The following is a 19,667-nucleotide window of genomic DNA, read 5'->3' as shown; positions in this document are numbered from 1 at the left end:
CACTCACTTTTTGACTCCTCGATGACATCCAATTTTAACATCTGCTGTACTTCTTCATAGATGGCTTGTCGCCGTGACTCAGGTACCCGGTATGGTTTCAACTGTATTTTTACCTGGGGTTCAGTGACTATGTCATGGCGGATGACAAAAGTACGTCCAGGAAGGTCCAAGAACACATCTGTGTTCCTACTGACGAACTCCCTTGCCTCCTGAGTCTTTGCAGAGGAAAGGCTGTCAGCAATTTTCACTGTGGCAACTGAACCAGACTGAGGGAAGGGAAACTCCACCCCTAACAAACCTGGCTGGGGGCTGTCATCCACACTAGTCTCCCTATCTCTCCAGGGTTTCAACAAGTTTACATGGTACACTTGCTCTGGCTTCCTTCGCCCGGGGTGGTGTACCCTGTGTGTCACCTCCCCTACCTTTTCGATCACTTCGAAGGGACCCTGCCACCTAGCCAGAAACTTGCTGTCTACCGCTGGTACCAGAACAAGAACACAATCTCCCAGGTTAAAATTCCGAACCCGAGCCTGACGATTATAAACTCTACTCTGAGCTTGCTTAGCTACTACCATATGTTCCCTAACCAAGGGCAACACTGTTTCCATCCGTTCCTGCAACTGAGTGACATATTCAACTACACTTTTGTGTGGCGTGGGCTGTTGTTCCGATGCCTCTTTAGCTAGGTCTAACAGACCACGTGGATGTCTGAGGGCGAGAACCCAGTAGAAGCCTGGGGCACTTCTCGCACTGCGAACATGAGATAGGGCAGCAAAAGATCCCAATTTTTCCCATCTCTAGCCACCACCCGCTTTAACATATTTTTTAATGTTTGGTTAAACCTTTCTACCAGGCATTCCGTCTGCGGGTGGTACACGGAGGTCCGTAGTTGTGTGGTTTCCCGGTACCGTATTTCATACTGTACCTTTGTAGAGGTCCCCATAGTCAGAGTCCCTAGGAACGTCGAGGTCCCTCTTCTATAGTTATCCCCTTGTCACCCCTTGGTTAGTTTGTATTTGTATAGAAGTTCATATAAATATAAGTATAAATATGTATATATTCAAATGCCTACCCGTTCAGCGTAGCAGGACCTGCGGGTCATGTGATTAGGGTTAGAACTCTATGGTTTTGCTACAGGACCTTTGGAGGTTCTCATGACGTGTTCACCCACAATGCAATGTAACGGTGAGTGACAGTTGTTATGGACCAATCCAAAATGGCCAGCCCCTGCCCATATAAGGGAGCTGCACCATCTTGATCGCTCTCTTGGGTTGCTCATTCTGGAAGAGGTAGGACCTCCGCAGCTTACAAGACAATATACTAGGCCAAAGCCTTGCGGCCTCAGCCTATATCAAAGCGGTTATACTAAGCAATTCCCCGCTACTCCCCGCAAGATTACGGGACCTAAACGCACCCTTAAATCCTTCGGATCTATGCTGCCAAATCTCTGAGAAGCTAAATTGAGCTTATCTGATCCCAACCATCTGTCTATCCCTGCTCAACTATATCTGTAGAGACTCTGTTATCTGGACTGTTACTATTGCTGCATGTACAGAAATTCTTCAGTAAAAGTTCCTGCAAGTTTCCAGTTAATAGGGGTTGTGGACAATCCTTTATTCTACATTCACCTATTGCTCTTGGGAAGGGTGGCAATAGGCCAATCAAGATTACAGAATTTAACCCACACCCTGGCGTCACGAGTGACAAGGGTTAACAGCGCCCTTTATAATTCTGAACAGCAACACCCTAACTACCCTACACCCCACAAGGCTTTATCCCCCAACGCCACCACAGTTGTTTTACCTGCAGTAACTTATGAGCTCTTTCATTACCTTTGGCATAAACGGGGTTACCTGGTCAGTCAACACCTCTTTAAGTAAGCCCACTTGGGATAACATCTCCATTAGCTCCTTAGCTATGAGTATGGCAGAGGTATGTCGCAGAGGTAGCGCCTCGGGATACCGAGTAGCATAGTCCAGGACAACCAGGATGTGTTGGTGGCCCCTAGCGGATTTCCGCAACGGGCCTACTATATTCATAGCAAGCCGTTCAAACAGGACCTCGATAATCGGGAGGGGGACCAGGGGACTACGGTAATGTGGCCTGGGGCTAGTTATTTGGCATGTTGGGCAAGATTCACAATACCTTTCAACCTTCTTATACACGTTGGGCCAGTAAAAACGCTGCAAAATTTGGTCCTGTATCTTCTGCAGGCCCAGGTGCCCCCTTAGAACATGTTGGTGGGCTAACTCTAACACAAGCCTCTGAAATGCTTTTATAACCACCTTCATTTTGGCGATACTGCTTTGCCTTGACTCTTTGGAGAAAACACTCCCGCTGTACTGTCAGTCACTTGTCGGCAGGATCGTTGCCCCTAGCAACAACTCCAACAAGTAATCCCAGGCTCCGTTCTTCGCAAACAGCGTGCTGCAACTCAATCGCTGACCTTACTGCGTTGCCCGTGTCATTCACCAAATGTGATGAATCGCTCATGCAGATAGGTGTGGTTGCAGTATAGAGGCAAGGAAACAGTATTTTTCAAATCAAAGTTCAGTGTTTTATTCACACTTGGCAAACAGTCTTTAAATGCAGAACAAAGGAAAACGTAACAAAAGTCCGCCTGTATTCTATAGGTGTTTGTTCACACAAGAGTCCATGCCATACTGTTACGCCTAGCGCTCCGGGTCCCCGCTCCTCCCCGGAGCGCTCACGGCGCCTTTCTCCCTGCAGCGCCCCGGTCAGTCCCGCTGACCGGGAGCGCTGCACTGTCATGGCCGTTGGGGATGCGATTCGCACAGCGGGACGCGCCCGCTCGCGAATCGCATCCCAGGTCACTTACCCGTCCCGGTCCCCTGCTGTCATGTGCTGGCGCGCGCGGCTCCGCTCTCTAGGGCGCGCGCGCGCCAGCTCTCTGAGACTTAAAGGGCCAGTGCACCAATGATTGGTGCCTGGCCCAATTAGCTTAATTGGCTTCCATCTGCTCCCTGCCTTTATCTGACCTCCTCCCATGCACTCCCTTGCCGGATCTTGTTGCCCTTGTGCCTAGTGAAAGCGTATTGTGTGTCTAAAGCCTGTGTACCAGAATTTCTGCTATCCACCCTGACTACGAACCTTGCCGCCTGCCCCCGACCTTCTGCTACGTCCGACCTTGCTTCTGTCTACTCCCTTGTACCGCGCCTATCATCAGCAGTCAGAGAGGTGACCCGTTGCTAGTGGATACGACCGGGTCACTACCGCCGCAGCAAGACCATCCCGCTTTGCGGCGGGCTCTGGTGAAGACCAGTAGTGACTTAGAACCGGTCCACTAGCGCGGTCCTCGCCAATCCCTCTCTGGCACAGAGGATCCACTACCTGCCAGCCGGCATCGTGACAGTAGATCCGGCCATGGATCCCGCTGACGTCCCTCTGCCTTATATCTCTGATATCACCACGGTGGTCGCCCAGCAATCCCGACAGATCGCCCATCTAACCCACCAGCTGTCGGAAGTATTCACCATTGTGCAGCAACTTCAGTCGCAACTTCAGCAGCAATCATCTCCTCCGCCAGCTCCTGCACCCCTTCCGCAGCGAGTGGCCACTCCTAGCCTCCGCCTGTCCTTGCCGGACAAATTTAATGGGGACTCTAAGTTTTGCCGTGGCTTCCTTTCGCAATGTTCTCTGCACTTGGAGATGATGTCGGACCAGTTTCCTACTGAAAGGTCTAAGGTGGCTTTCGTAGTCAGCCTTCTGTCTGGAAAAGCTCTGTCATGGGCCACACCGCTCTGGGACCGCAATGACCCCGTCACTGCCTCTGTACACTCCTTCTTCTCGGAAATTCGAAGTGTCTTTGAGGAACCTGCCCGAGCCTCTTCTGCTGAGACTGCCCTGTTGAACCTGGTCCAGGGTAATTCTTCCGTTGGCGAGTACGCCATACAATTCCGTACTCTTGCTTCTGAACTATCCTGGAATAATGAGGCCCTCTGCGCGACCTTTAAAAAAGGCCTATCCAGCAACATTAAAGATGTTCTGGCCGCACGAGAAACTCCTGCTAATCTACATGAACTCATTCATCTAGCCACTCGCATTGACATGCGTTTTTCTGAGAGACATCAAGAGCTCCGCCAGGAAAAAGACTTAGATCTCTGGACACCTCTCCCACAGTCTCCACTGCAATCTGCGCCTAGGCCTCCCGCCGAGGAGGCCATGCAAGTGGATCGGTCTCGCCTGACCCTGGAAGAGAGGAATCGCCGTAAGGAAGAGAATCTTTGTCTGTACTGTGCCAGTACCGAACATTTTTTGGTGGATTGCCCTATCCGTCCTCCACGTCTGGGAAACGCACGCTCGCACCCAGCTCTCGTGGGTGTGGCGTCTCTTGATGCTAAGTCGGCTTCTCCACGTCTCACGGTGCCTGTACGGATTTCTACTTCAGCTAGCTCTTCCCTCTCAGCCGTGGCCTGCCTGGACTCTGGTGCTTCTGGGAATTTTATTCGGGAGTCCTTGGTGAATAAATTCCGCATTCCAATGACCCGTCTTGTCAAGCCACTCCACATTTCCGCGGTCAACGGAGCCAGGTTGGATTGCACCGTGCGTTACCGCACGGAGCCCCTACTAATGTGCATCGGTCCTCATCACGAGAAAATTGAATTTTTGGTCCTTCCCAATTGCACTTCCGAAATTCTCCTTGGACTACCCTGGCTTCTACACCATTCCCCAACCCTGGACTGGTCCACTGGGGAGATCAAGAGTTGGGGCCCCTCTTGTTCCAAGGACTGCCTTAAACCAGTTCCCAGTACTCCCTGCCGTGACCCTGTGGTTCCTCCTGTATCCGGTCCCCCTAAGGTCGTTAGGGACTCTGCCTGCCACAGGAAGTGCCTCTCCCCCCCTCCCAGTCCCGTCAGGCAAGCCTCTGTGCCTCCCCATGGCCCCCGTCCTGGTGTCACACTGCCCCGTGCCAGGCCTCGCCCTCTGCCCTCCCTCCCCATTCCCACTCCTGCGGTACTGCCTGCCGTTGAGGAAACCCTCCATTCTTTCCCGGTGTCCTCATCCCAGGGGAGGCAGTTACCGGACAAAGAGAAGGGGAGACCTAAGGGGGGGGTACTGTTACGCCTAGCGCTCCGGGTCCCCGCTCCTCCCCGGAGCGCTCACGGCGCCTTTCTCCCTGCAGCGCCCCGGTCAGTCCCGCTGACCGGGAGCGCTGCACTGTCATGGCCGTTGGGGATGCGATTCGCACAGCGGGACGCGCCCGCTCGCGAATCGCATCCCAGGTCACTTACCCGTCCCGGTCCCCTGCTGTCATGTGCTGGCGCGCGCGGCTCCGCTCTCTAGGGCGCGCGCGCGCCAGCTCTCTGAGACTTAAAGGGCCAGTGCACCAATGATTGGTGCCTGGCCCAATTAGCTTAATTGGCTTCCATCTGCTCCCTGCCTTTATCTGACCTCCTCCCATGCACTCCCTTGCCGGATCTTGTTGCCCTTGTGCCTAGTGAAAGCGTATTGTGTGTCTAAAGCCTGTGTACCAGAACTTCTGCTATCCACCCTGACTACGAACCTTGCCGCCTGCCCCCGACCTTCTGCTACGTCCGACCTTGCTTCTGTCTACTCCCTTGTACCGCGCCTATCATCAGCAGTCAGAGAGGTGACCCGTTGCTAGTGGATACGACCGGGTCACTACCGCCGCAGCAAGACCATCCCGCTTTGCGGCGGGCTCTGGTGAAGACCAGTAGTGACTTAGAACCGGTCCACTAGCGCGGTCCTCGCCAATCCCTCTCTGGCACAGAGGATCCACTACCTGCCAGCCGGCATCGTGACACATACAGCATCAAGCAAGTCTTTTCCAGGCAGGCTGTTGACCATCTTCCAACCTCTTAGGGAAGGACTCCACTCTCAGCTCTCTCTGGCAGTGTGTGCTGCAACTAGCAAATCCCCCTCAGCTGGTGAAGCAGGTGGCCTTTAAGGCCACCAAAAGGCGGCCAGGATTGTGGGGAATGGCCCCCACCCTACACTTGGCCATTCCCAGTAAGAGCGGTCCCAGATAGGCCTTCCAGCCATACTACAGCCACAGTGTCAGTCTGCATCGCAGCACAGACACTAAATAAATACCGGCTCTTACTTCACCAAGACCAGGAGCCTTGGTGACACATACCGACCATCAACCACCATGCCTTTCACCTTCTCACAATAGATAGATATGAGATAGATAGATATATCTATCCATTTTTTTTGGGGGGGGAGGGGGGGACCTATCGCTCCTAGTCTGATGGTGCTGTATCCTCCGCTGAAAATAGGTCTACTATGATATATTCACATGATGATGCTTCATCTGGCGTCACGTCACCTTGTTGATCCTCAAGTGCTCGATCTAGTAGAGGCACTGTCAATGGATCAACTGCCAGGACGCTCTCGGCTTCGATCATGTTGCTTTTGGATGTCATAGTAAGAACCTAAGAAATGAAAGAAGAGCCGGACATGTTGTAACCATTCATATTCACTGACATTTAAAGGCCCCAGACACAACAAAGCTGCTACATGTGAAGAAGACCTTGTAAATCTGGATTTCATATACTGACCTGGAAGTCCCAATACAACATTATTTGGCTGATACATGAGCAGACCAATACAACCCACTCCAGGATGGTCAGCGTAATTCTGGAAGACTGAAAATAAAACAGACCTATAACATTTGAGTTTGTCCATTTTGGTCTTCCCCTTTATTCACCAAGCAGTGGTGGGAATTACTGGGATTGGGATCCCATAACCATGTGAAGAAGTTCGCCCTATGTGGTAGAATATACATACCTGTGTGCAGTACTCGCTGGTGCAGGTATATACTGCTGTCATTTTACAGGATAACCCTGAAAGGAGGACGTATATAGGAAAATAACCTCAACCCTGCAGAATGGGGTCATATTTTAGTAGAAAAACACAATTTCACGGTGGACGACAGAAGTGACAAGATAACCCAGCTCCCCCACCATCAATGGCAAAGGACAGAACCTAAAAAGTCATTATGGTGTCTGAAAGGATTTACTGGAGTTTCCTTTAATCCCATAACATAACATAGTGAATTGTAAAGGATACGGATAATGTTAGCCAGCAAGATGGTCACTGACAGCACCGTGGTGGTAAGGCGCCTACATCTACGGTCCCTGGAGCCTGGGTACAGCTGAGATGCCAACGATATGCCTCCGTAGATGACCATACTAGATAAAACTGCCAGGCAGCTATCATTAAGCATTGCTGAATCCTAGAGGAAAACAAAGAAAATATGACATTTCACAATATACATATCCTGTCCTAGATGACCTATCATCAGACAACACATAGAGCTCCATATCATTATACACCATTAGCAGATATATGATTGTCCTGGATACTTAATATCTGCCAATGGTAAGTATCCAGGATAATCCTACATCTGCCAATGGTGTTATTATATTATCTGTATTCTTATACTGGGCTTTATGTATCATTGTGAGGGGGTGTGAGCTCAGGCCCATTCTGTCCCAAGACCTACAGATCAGCAGGTTATCTGCCAATACATGGCCCCAGCTGTGCTGCTCTTCTCCTGGGTAAGGGGGCTTCATAGGTGACCAGCTAAGGGGCCCTAAGACCACAGAATCTGTATAAACAAACCTGTATCAATGGGGTTATGATGTTGCCAACACACGTCATCCATCCGAATGTAAACATCCACGTTTGGCAGGTGACTCCACAAATGCTTCTCTTCAGGGCCTTGATCTCCATGGATTTGTAGATGATATACAAAATCCCGGCCTCTGAAATCCATATACAGAACAGTCTATAAATGGTATATATACCACACAAAGCATATACATGTCTGAAGATACAAATAATTAGAAAATATACAGGACATATAATTTAGTAACACATAGTGGATCTGCAAAAGGTTGTCTGAAAACATGTGCTGAAGCTGTCATGGCGGCCATGTTAGTAGTTACTCAAGCAGTGACGCAGCTACAAAGGTGGTAAGGGTCACAGTTACCCCCCTGCCACTATACTATATGCTGCGGCCTGTGGCTGCATAGATTTATTTTTTTAAAGCCGAGGAACGTGCTCTCGATTCACCCAAAGTGCAAGAAAAAGTGCAAATGTGTTACACTAAAAAAAAGTGCACAAAGGATGAGGTCTATCGCAAGCCCTTCTCCGATAGGAGAGAGGCCACCCAACAAACCTTACCCTTCGCCTCCGGACCAAAAGGTACCAGTTTTGATGTCCCTTTTCACCGAAGCTACTAGGGGACCACAAATGCTCCCGGCATCCCCCTTGGCGTTAGCCAAGGTATCTGCCCGCAGAGCCGATAACGGTAGGTACCCTGCCAAAGCAGGAGTACCCGGGGTGTTTGCAGGGAGGTGCGGAACCTAATGGCCACACACACCTCCCCTAGACCGCCAGGAGGGACACCCAGAAGGGCTACCTCATCCAGACAAATCCTGTGAACACACAACACGCAAAAAGTGACACAGTGAGACAAAAAGAAATAAATAAGTGAATGTGTGCAGATATACTGCCCGGACATCCAGCCGGATCTATGAAAATTTCTCTGATCCTAGCCAGAAGGCCGGGAATCAAGAGGTGAGTGCCACAAGGTGAAGGGATTATGGTGCCCGTGCTTCAACTCAGTGAGCCAGTACTCCCAGTGAGTTTCGGCACGTCGGGGTCACCACTCCCCGAAGCACAAAAGTACCTCGGCTCTAGACCCTCTCAGCCCCTTGGCGAGACCCGGAGGGATCAGGTCACATCGGGGCAGCCGTCGAGCTGATTCCTCAGAACCAGTCCCGGAAAGCCCTGGTACACCTGCACCCTCCATGCAGCACCCATCCCCACCAGCCCCATACCGGCGTTACTGCCCACCGGCATGAAAAACGGATAAGAACAGATACTACACTTGATCTTAGCCAAAAGGCCGAGATGGGGTACCTCCATACTCAGAAGAGATGGGGTTACAAATTTTGGGGGATATTTTCTGCTATTAACCCTTGCAAAAATGTAAAATTTGGGGGGGAAACACACATTTTAGTGGAAATGTTTTTTTTTTTTTTACATATGCCAAAGTCATGAAACACCTGTGGGGTATTAAGGCTCACTTAATTCCTTGTTACGTTCCTCAAGGGGTCTAGTTTTCAAAATGGTATGGCATGTGTTTTTTTTTTTTTTTTGCTGTTCTGGCACTATAGGGGCTTCCTAAATGCAACATGCCCCCCAAAAACATTTCTGAAAAACGTACTCTCCAAAATCCCCTTGTCGCTCCTTCGCTTCTGAGCCCTCTACTGCGCCCACCGAACACTTTACATAGACATATGAGGTATGTGCTTACTCGAGAGAAATTGGGCTACAAATTGAAGTATAAATTTTCTCCTTTTACCCCTTGTACAAATTCAAAAATTGGGTCTACAAGAAAATGCGAGTGTAAAAAAATGAAGATTGTGAATTTTCTCCTTCACTTTGCTGCTATTCCTGTGAAACACCTAAAGGGTTAAAACGCTGACTGAATGTAATTTTGAATACTTTGGGGGGTGCAGTTTTTATAATGAGGTCTTTTGTGGGGTATTTATAAGATGAAGACCCTTTAAATCCACTTCAAACCTGAACTGGTCCCTGAAAAATAGCGAGTTTGAAAATTTTGTGAAAAATTGGAAAATTGCTGCTGAACTTTGAAGTCCTCTGGTGTCTTCCAAAAGTAAAAACTCGTCAATTTTATGATGCAAACATAAAGTAGACATATTCTATATGTGAATAAAATAAAAATAAAAATTTGGAATATCCATTTTCCTTACAAACAGAGAGCTTTAAAGTTGAATGCAAAATTTTCTAATTTTTCATCAAATTTTGGGATTTTTCACCAAGAAAGGATGCAAGTTACCACAAAATTTTACCACTATGTTAAAGTAGAATATGTCACGAAAAAACAATCTCGGAATCAGAATGATAACTAAAAGCATCCCAGAGTTATTAATGTTTAAAGTAACAGTGGTCAGATGTTCAAAAAATGGCGGGGTCCTAAGGTGTAAAATGGCTGGGTCCTTAAGGGGTTAAAGTGTACCTGTCGTCAACAAAAACGTTTTATATAATGTAGATAATATTATTATATGTATATTTGTAATATACTTTGATTAAAAAATTTGTATATTTTTGGGTGAAAAAAGTGATTTCTCTGCAGATATTGCCTGTGTGTGTCTATGAGGAGTCCAAATACAAGAAGTGAGGGCAGGACAAGCAGGGATCTGTGCAGACTCCTGCCCTGTCAATCATCCTGATGTGTGACCCATAGCATGACACAGAACCTCACTGCACAGAACCCTGCTTGTCCTCAGTGTACAGAGCCCCGCTTGTCCTCAGTGTACAGAATCCTGCTTGTCCTCAGTGCACAGAGCCCTGCTTGTCCTCGGTGTACAGAGCCCTGCTTGTCCTCGGTGTTCAGAGCCCTGCTTGTACTCGGTGTACAGAGCCCTGCTTGTCCTCTGTGTACAGAGCCCTGCTTGTCCTCAGTGTACAGAGCCCTGCTTGTCCTCAGTGCACAGATCCCTGCTTGTCCTCAGTGTACAGAGCCCTGCTTGTCCTCAGTGTACAGAGCCCTGCTTGTCCTCAGTGTACAGAGCCCTGCTTGTCCTCAGAGTACAGAGCCCTGCTTGTCCTCAGTGCACAGAGCCCTGCTTGTCCTCAGTGTACAGAGCCCTGCTTGTCCTCAGTGTACAGAGCCCCGCTTGTCTTCAGTGCACAGAGCCCCGCTTGTCCTCAGTGTACAGAGCCCTGCTTGTCCTCAGTGTACAGAGCCCTGCTTGTCCTCAGTGTACAGAGCCCTGCTTGTCCTCAGTGTACAGAGCCCTGCTTTTCCTCCGTGTACAGCATCCTGTTCGTCCTCAGTGCACAGAGCCCTGCTTGTCCTCAGTGTACAGAGCCCTGCTTGTCTTCAGTGTACAGAGCCCTGCTTGTCCTCAGTGTACAGAGCCCTGCTTGTCCTCAGTGTACAGAGCCCTGCTTGTCCTCAGTGTACAGAGCCCTGCTTGTCCTCAGTGTACAGAGCCCTGCTTTTCCTCCGTGTACAGCATCCTGTTCGTCCTCAGTGCACAGAGCCCTGCTTGTCCTCAGTGTACAGAGCCCTGCTTGTCCTCAGTGTACAGAGCCCTGCTTGTCCTCAGTGTACAGAGCCCTGCTTGTCCTCAGTGTACAGAGCCCTGCTTGTCCTCAGTGTACAGAGCCCTGCTTGTCCTCAGTGTAGAGTGCCCTGCTTGTCCTTAGTGTACAGAGCCCTGCTTGTCCTCAGTGTACAGAGCCCTGCTTGTCCTCAGTGTACAGAGCCCTGCTTGTCCTCAGTGTACAGAGCCCTGCTTGTCCTCAGTGTACAGAGCCCTGCTTGTCCTCAGTGTACAGAGCCCTGCTTGTCCTCAGTGTACAGAGCCCTGCTTGTCCTCAGTGTACAGCGTCCTGTACGTCCTCAGTGTATAGAGCACTGCTTGTCCTCAGTGCACAGAGCCCTGCTTGTCCTCAGTGCACAGAGCCCTGCCTGTCCTCAGTATACAGAACCCTGCTTGTCCTCAGTGTATAGGGCCCTGCTTGTCCTCAGTGTACAGCGTCCTGCTTGTCCTCAGTGTACAGAGCCCTGCTTGTCCTCAGTGTACAGAGCCCTGCTTGTCCTCAGTGTACAGAGCCCTGCTTGTTCTCAGTGTACAGAGCCCTGCTTGTCCTCAGTGTACAGAGACCTGCTTGTCCTCAGTGTACAGGGCCTTGCTTGTCCTCAGTGTACAGGGCCCTGCTTGTCCTCAGTGTACAGGGCCCTGCTTGTCCTCAGTGTACAGAGCCCTGCTTGTCCTCAGTGTACAGAGCCCTGCTTGTCCTCAGTGTACAAAGCCCTGTGTGGTGAGCCACCGTTGTATGGCAGGACCACGGGTGTAGCAGACTGAGTGGGGGTGTGTGGACATGGGTGACGGGAGGGAAGTGGACATGGGTGACGGGGGGGGGGAAGTGGACATGGGTGACGGGGGTGGACATGGGTGGCGGGGCGTGGACATGGGTGAAGGGGGGTGGACATAGGTGATGGGATGGGTGGACATGGGTGAAGGGGGGGGGTTGACATGGGTGACGGGGGGACGGAGTTGGACAAGGATGAAATGGGGTAACAACAGAGGGTACAGTCGAAAGGGTACAGTACCTTAAGCGAGCCGTCATGGGAATCCAGCGCAGCTTGCAGTTCCACGGCATCTTCCCCTCTTTGGTGTAGCAGGGCACCATTTTTGGCAGTACGCATCCATACTTCCCATCCCCCTGCGGCGCCGTGAGTCATAGGCGCACAGGCCGGGTCGGGAAATAAAAAAATTAAAATTCACGGCAAAATCCTGCGGCACTTGGGTTGGGAATCACAGTACTACCACATTTTTTAAGTATTTTTATTTCATTTTGTTTTTTAATGAAAAACTACCCAAAACAAGTACCCCAGAAGTGGGTCAGAGTCAACAATACAGAAAACCATTAATCAAAGGAACATGTCCAAGGTCACTAATCCCTTTATTCCATTCCCACTCCAAAAACATAGCTTTTATTAAGCGCAACTTCTATCCTTAGTAAACCCATGCTGGTTATCACTTATAATACTGTTATACCCTATCTATTCCTGTAAGTAATCCCTTATAAGTCCTTGTAGAAATGTAATGGTGAAACAAGTCGGACCCATGGAGGCCGCACCTCACAACTTACAAGAATCTACTGCTGACATCTTGGGGCCAGAATCCACCTGACACCTACTAAGGACTTTTGGCCCTAAATGACATGTCTTTCTATAGCTTGAAAAAGGTTCCAGGAGGGAGAAGAAATGTCACTTTTGTTTGGCATGTGATGCAATAAACGTATTCATGTTGATTTCTCACAGTTTTTGGAGTGCTGTATATTTTTATTTACATAGATAGTGTGATGACTCACTCTTGCAGATAGGTGCAGTTGCAGTATAGAGGCAAGGAAACAGTACTTTTCAACTCAAAGTTCAGTGTTTTATTCACAATTGTCAAACAGTCTTCAAATGCAGAATAAAGGAAAACATAACAAAAGTCCAGCTGTATTTCCTTGGTGTATGATCACACCTGAGTTTGTGCCATGCAGCATCAATCAAGTCTTTTCCAAGCCTTGAGGCAGTCTGCTGACCAGCTTCCAACCTCTCAGGGAAGAACACCACATTCAGCTCTCTCATGCAGTGTGAGCTGCAACTAGCAAATTCCCCTCAGCTGGTGAAGCAGGTTGCCTTTAAGGCAAACAAAAGGCGTCCTGGATTGTGGGGTATGATCCCCACCTTTCACTTGATCATTCCCAGTAAGAGCCGTCCTGATTGGCCTTCCAGCCATACTACGGCCATAATGTCAGTCTCCATCGCAGCACAGACACTGGATATATACTGGCTCTTACTTCACCAAGGCCAGGAGCCTTGGTGACATATAATGCCCATCGACCACAATGCCTTTCACCTCCTCACATAACCCCCCCCCTTTGTTCAAGCCTGAGGGGGTGAACACTTGTGCAACAGTGGACTCGTGATAGGGCATTGGTGTTGCCTAGCAAACAACCCACTCTGTGTTCAACCCTAAACTTGAAATTCTGTAATGACAGAAACCACCTGGTGACCCTGGCATTTTTGTCCTTGGGCTGGCACATCCACTTAACTGGGGAATGATCCGTCACGAGACGAAACTTTCTGCCCAACAGATAATAGTGGAGAGATTCGAGTGCCCACTTAATGGCCAGGCACTCTCTCTCACTATACTATACATGGTCTTGGCCAGGGTCAGTTTGTGGCTGAGAAAGACAACGGGATGCTCTTCTCCATTGACTTCTTGGGAGAGTACAGTACCAAGACCTACCTCAGAGGCATCGGTCTGTACCACAAATTCCCTTTTGAAGTCTGGTGTCACAAACACCGGAGACCCACATAAGGCCTGCTCTGCCTGTTCGTTCCAGCGCACCATTACGGAATTGTGTCCCTTTAGGAGGTCTGTTATGGGCACAGCCACCGTAGTAAAATGGGGGATGAATCTCATATAGTAACCCACCATTCCTAGAAATGACTTCACCTGTCGGGTAGTGACAGGTCGGGGCCAATTCCGGATGGCCTCTATTTTGTTTACCTGGGGTTTGACAACTCCACGCCCAATGACAAACCCCAGGTATTTGTCTCTTCCAACCCTATGGCACATTTTTTGGGGTTAGAAGTTAACCCAGCCTTCCAAAGGGAGTCTACCACTGCTTGTACTTTTGGAAGGTGACTTTCCCAGTCTGTACTGTGGATGATGATATCGTCCAGATAAACTGAGGCATTCCGATGATGTGGCTGAAGTACAATATCCATTAGCCTTTGAAACGTAGTGGGAGCGCCATGTACACCAAAGGGTAACACCTTGTACTGAAATAAACCTTCTGGTGTGACAAAGGCTATTTTCTCTTTGGCAGCCTCCATCAAGGGCACCTGCCAGTACCCTTTTGTGAGGTCCAAAACAGAAAAATACCGAGCCTGTCCTAGCCTTTCAATAAGCTCATCAACTCGGGGGATGGGATATGCCTCAAACTTGGACACCTCATTAAGTTTGCGGAGATTGTTACAAAACCGCAATGTACCATCTGGCTTCGGTATTAAGACTATTGGACTGGCCCACTCACTTTTTGACTCCTGAATGACATCCAATTTTAACATCTGCTGTACTTCTTCAGAGATGGCTTGCAGATAGGTGTGGTTGCAGTATAGAGGCAAGGAAACAGTATTTTTCAAATCAAAGTTCAGTGTTTTATACACTTGGCAAACAGTCTTTAAATGCAGAACAAATGCAAACGTAACAAAAGTCCACCTGTATTCCTTAGGTGTTTGTTCACACAAGAGTCCATGCCATACGGCATCAAGCAAATATTTTCCAGGCAGGCTGCTGACCATCTTCCAACCTCTCAGGGAAGGACTCCACTCTCAGCTCTCTCTGGCAGTGTGAGCTGCAACTAGAAAATCCCCCTCAGCTGGTGAAGCAGGTTGCCTTTAAGGCCACCAAAAGGCGGCCTGGATTGTGGGGAATGGCCCCCACCCTACACTTGGCCATTCCCAGTAAAAGCGGTCCCAGATAGGCCTTCCAGCCATACTACAGCCACAGTGTCAGTCTGCATTGCAGCACAGACACTGAATAAATACCGGCTCTTACTTCACCAAGGCCAGGAACCTTGGTGACACATACCGACCATCAACCACCATGCCTTTCACCTTCTCACAATAGATAGATATGAGATAGATAGATAGATATATCTATCCATTTTTTTTGGGGGGGGGGGGGAGGGGGGGGAGGGGGGGATGGGACCTATCGCTCCTAGTCTGATGTTGTTGTATCCTCCGCTGAAAATAGGTCTACTATGACATAGTCACATGATGATGCTTCATCTGGCGTCACGTCATCTTGTTGATCCTCAAGTGCTCGATCTAGTAGAGGCACTTTCAATGGATCAACTGTCAGGACGCTCTCGGCTTCGATCATGTTGCTCTTGAATGTTGTCATAGTAAGAACCTAAGAAATGAAAGAAGAGCCGGACATGTTGTAACCATTCATATTCACTGACATTTAAAGGCCCCAGACACAACAAAGCTGCTACATGTGAAGAAGACCATGTAAATCTGGATTTAATATACTGACCTTGAAGTCCCAATACAACATTATTTGGCTGATACAGGAGCAGACAAATACGACCCACTCCAGGATGGTCAGCGTTATTCTGGAAGACTGAAAATAAAACAGACATATACATTTGAGTTTGTCCATTATGGTCTTCCCCTTTATTCACCAAACAGTGGTGGGAATTACTGGGATTGGGATCCCATAACCATGTGAAGAAGTTCGCCCTATGTGGTAGAATATACATACCCGTGTGCAGTACTCGCTGGTGCAGGTGTATACTGCTGCCATTTTACAGGATAACCCTGAAAGGAGGACGTATATAGGAAAATAACCTCAACCCTGCAGAATGGGGTCATATTTTAGTAGAAAAACACAATTTCACGGTGGACGACAGAAGTGACAAGATAACCCAGCTCCCCCACCATCAATGGCAAAGGACAGAACCAAAAAAGTCATTATGGTGTCTGAAAGGATTTACTGGAGTTTCCTTTAATCCCATAACATAACATAGTGAATTGTAAAGGATACGGATAATGTTAGCCAGCAAGATGGTAACTGACAGCACCGTGGTGGTAAGGCGTCTACATCTACGGTCCCTGGAGCCTGGGTACAGCTGAGATGCCAACGATATGCCTCCGTAGATGACCATACTTGTTAAAACTGCCAGGCAGCTATCGTTAAGCATTGCTGAATCCTAGAGGAAAACAAAGAAAATATGACATTTCACAATATACATATCCTGTCCTAGATGACCTATCATCATACAACACATAGAGCTCCATATCATTATACACCATTAGCAGATATATGATTGTCCTGGATACTTAATATCTGCCAATGGTAAGTATCCAGGATAATCCTACATCTGCCAATGGTGTTATTATATGATCTGTATTCTTATACTGGGCCTTATGTATCATTGTGAGGGGTGTGAGCTCAGGTCCATTCTGTCCCAAGACCTACAGATCAGCAGGTTATCTGCCAATACATGGCCCCAGCTGTGCTGCTCTTCTCCTGGGTAAGGGGGCTTCATAGGTGACCAGCTAAGGGGCCCTAACACCACAGAATCTGTATAAACAAACCTGTATCAATGGGGTAATGATGTTGCCAACACACGTAATCCATCCGAATGCCAACATCCACGTTTGGCAGGTGACTCCACAAAGGATTTTCTTCAGGGCCTGGATCTCCATGGATTTATAGATGATAAACAAAATCCCGGCCTCTGAAATCCATATACAAAACAGTCTATAGATGGTATATATACCACACAAAGCATATACATGTCTGAAGATACTATTAATTAGAAAATATACAGGAGATATAATTCAGTAACACATAGTGGATCTGCCAAAAGTTGTCTGAAAACATGTGCTGAAGCTGTCATGGTGGCCATGTTAGTAGTTACTCAAGCAGTGGCGCAGCTATAAAGGTGGTAAGGGTCACAGTTACCCCCCTGCCACTACACTATATGCTGCGGCCTGTGGCTGCATAGATGGGTCACACAGACCAATCAGTACAGTACTACGTTTAGGGGCGGACTGACGGGAGGCTCACCCGCACTAACCTGAATACCTAAGCTTATAGTGCGGAGGACCCTCTTTTTAACTCTGCTTATCTTACCCCATTACGTGCAGCTGTTCAGAAGATACGAGCAGACTGTCTACATGCTATTCCTGAGAATCTAGCAATAAGGAGCATTCCCAATGGGCTTTTAGCAACAATAACAAGTCTTCACTTCGGCTGTTGGCCCCGCCCCTTTATTATTCACTGCTAGTTGGGTCCGCCCCTTCATTACTATTCACAGCTCCTTGGCCCCGCCCCCTTCAGTACACCATCCCTGTACACTTCTCCCTCTCAGCACCCTCCCCGACACCCTCCCACCCACCAATGTGTACACAGAGCTAGGACCCCAAGACCAGGCCAAAGCTTTCCCAGGCTCCTGAATGGCTAAAATGTGTCAGTACTAAGTAAATCATGTGCCTTTCAGGAGCCTGGGAAAGCTTTGTGTGATAGTCAGACCCTGTAATCATTACAGGCTTCTGAATGGCACATGATTGGCTTAGTACTGACACATTTCTGGCCATTCAGGTGCCTAAGAAAGCTGTATGACAAACCCTGTAATTACTTATGCTACTGTAATCATTACTGGACCATGGGTCATTACAAGGTCTGTCACACACAGCTTCCCCATGCTCCTGAATGGCACATTTGCTTAATACAGCAACCACATGCCTGCCATTGCAGGGATTAATATATGACATCTGAAGTTTGCCTGTGCATAAAGCAATCAAGCTACAAGCAGATATGCCATTCAGGAGCATGGAAAAGTTAGGTGACAATATCTGACCTAGCTTTTCCATGCTCCTGAATGGCATGTCTGCTTGATGGCTGATGGGCATGGTCAGGTGGGCCCAGGCTAAACTTCTGCACCCATGACACTTTAGCTACACCTTTGTACTCAGGATGGCACTAATAATAATTCCTATAGATACATGTAGTGCACTTACCTAGCAGAGAAGACACGGTGGAAACTACAGTCAGCACAATGGATTCTGGATATTGTGCTCCAGTGTCACTGAGGAGAAATAGATTCCATATATAACATTAGCCGGGCCGGTCACTAGTAACAAAAATCGGTCACTAGTAACAAGGGTCGGTCACTATTAACAAGGGCCGGTCACTATTAACAAGGGCCGGTCACTATTAACAAGGGCCGGTCACTAGTAACAAGGGTCGGTCACTAGTAACAAGGGCCGGTCACTAGTAACAAGAATCGGTCACTAGTAACAAGGGTCGGTCACTAGTAACAAGGGTCGGTCACTAGTAACAAGGGTCGGTCACTAGTAACAAGAATCGGTCACTAGTAACAAAGGTCGGTCACTAGTAACAAGGGTCGGTCACTAGTAACAAGGGCCGGTCACTAGTAACAAGGGCCGGTCACTAGTAACAAAGGTCGGTCACTAGTAACAAGGGCCGGTCACTAGTAACAAGGGCCGGTCACTAGTAACAAGAATCGGTCACTAGTAACAAGGGCCGGTCACTAGTAACAAAGGTCGGTCACTAGTAACAAGGGCCGGTCACTAGTAACACTAGTTTCCCACCAATGTCCCTATAGAGTCTCCTACCTGATGCTGATGATCCCTGTTTGGTAATGGCCTTGTATGATGGTCATGGTGAAGGTGGTCAGGACACCCACGAAGGTCCATATTGCCCAAAACAATGGCAGGATAGCCAGGGTTGGGCTCGTCATATTAGAAGAAGAAATATATTTCACTCTCAGGAAAACTGAGCGCTCTCAATCTGAACTAACAGAAAGTGAAGGGTTTGCCTGTATCGTGCAGTGGTATAACCGACCACCATCTGTGATGTCATCAGATTCTATACCTGATGATGTCACGTCCTTGGTTGCTGATGCATTAGAAGTATTACAATTATCCATACAGCAAATCTGTATTATATATGGAAATATCACAAATAACCCCTAATATAAAGTTATTATCAAAACTACCTACAAGAAGAATTCTTGTGATCCTAAGGGCTGCAGAGGAGATGTGTTCTCTACTACTGCCCACTGCCAACAGGAGATGTCTGTGCCCACAATGTGCCCTCTATGAGAGCTCCGGCGTCTCTACAACCCCTCACAAAAACCAACTTACAGGACCTCACCAGCTTTTATACTTTGTAGGAATTACAAATCTTATACTTATGACCCAAAAAATGTTGGATTAATAGGTGAACGTTTTGGCCTCATGGGACATCCCTCCAGCACGAAAGGGCAGGACCATTTCATTTACCATATAATGTATTGAGAAATATTTAAAAAAAATATATGTTGGGTGGAATGAAATAAAGGTAGAATACCGCCATTGTGTAGGTTCGTTTTAATAGAAAGAAAAAAAAGGATGTATCTGTACTCTTTGGGGGGAGATTTAACAAAACCTGTGTAGAGGAAAAGTTGCTGAGTTGCCCATAGCAACCAATCAGATCGCTTCTTTCATTTTTAACAAGGCCTCTGCAAAATGAAAGACACAATCTGATTGGTTGCTA

The 19,667-nt window shown here is 48.2% G+C and overlaps 2 protein-coding genes and 1 pseudogene across 5 annotated transcripts in view; 1 reads left to right on the top strand and 2 right to left on the bottom strand.

Annotated features, from left to right (window-relative positions):
* The window catches only part of LOC130290250 (cytochrome P450 2F2-like), a 331,651-nt gene that overhangs the window by 100,596 nt on the left and 211,388 nt on the right, over positions 1-19,667 (top strand). The gene's annotated exons all lie outside the window — the stretch shown is intronic.
* On the bottom strand, positions 8,764-8,911 carry LOC130292141 (U2 spliceosomal RNA; annotated as a pseudogene).
* Positions 14,755-19,469, bottom strand: LOC130290252 (uncharacterized). The gene is made up of 7 exons (XM_056537616.1): positions 18,746-19,469; positions 18,128-18,195; positions 16,700-16,842; positions 16,146-16,311; positions 15,864-15,919; positions 15,636-15,722; positions 14,755-15,509 (listed from the first exon to the last, which is right to left on the bottom strand). The coding sequence occupies exons 1-7, from the start codon at positions 18,868-18,870 to the stop codon at positions 15,315-15,317; spliced, it is 840 nt and encodes a 279-aa protein (XP_056393591.1). The 5' UTR covers positions 18,871-19,469; the 3' UTR covers positions 14,755-15,314.

This window comes from Hyla sarda, chromosome 9 (assembly GCF_029499605.1).
Source record: "Hyla sarda isolate aHylSar1 chromosome 9, aHylSar1.hap1, whole genome shotgun sequence".
NCBI lineage: Eukaryota > Metazoa > Chordata > Amphibia > Anura > Hylidae > Hyla > Hyla sarda.
The sequence above is the reverse complement of the archived record's forward strand: the minus strand, read 5'-3'. Positions and strand labels throughout refer to the sequence as shown.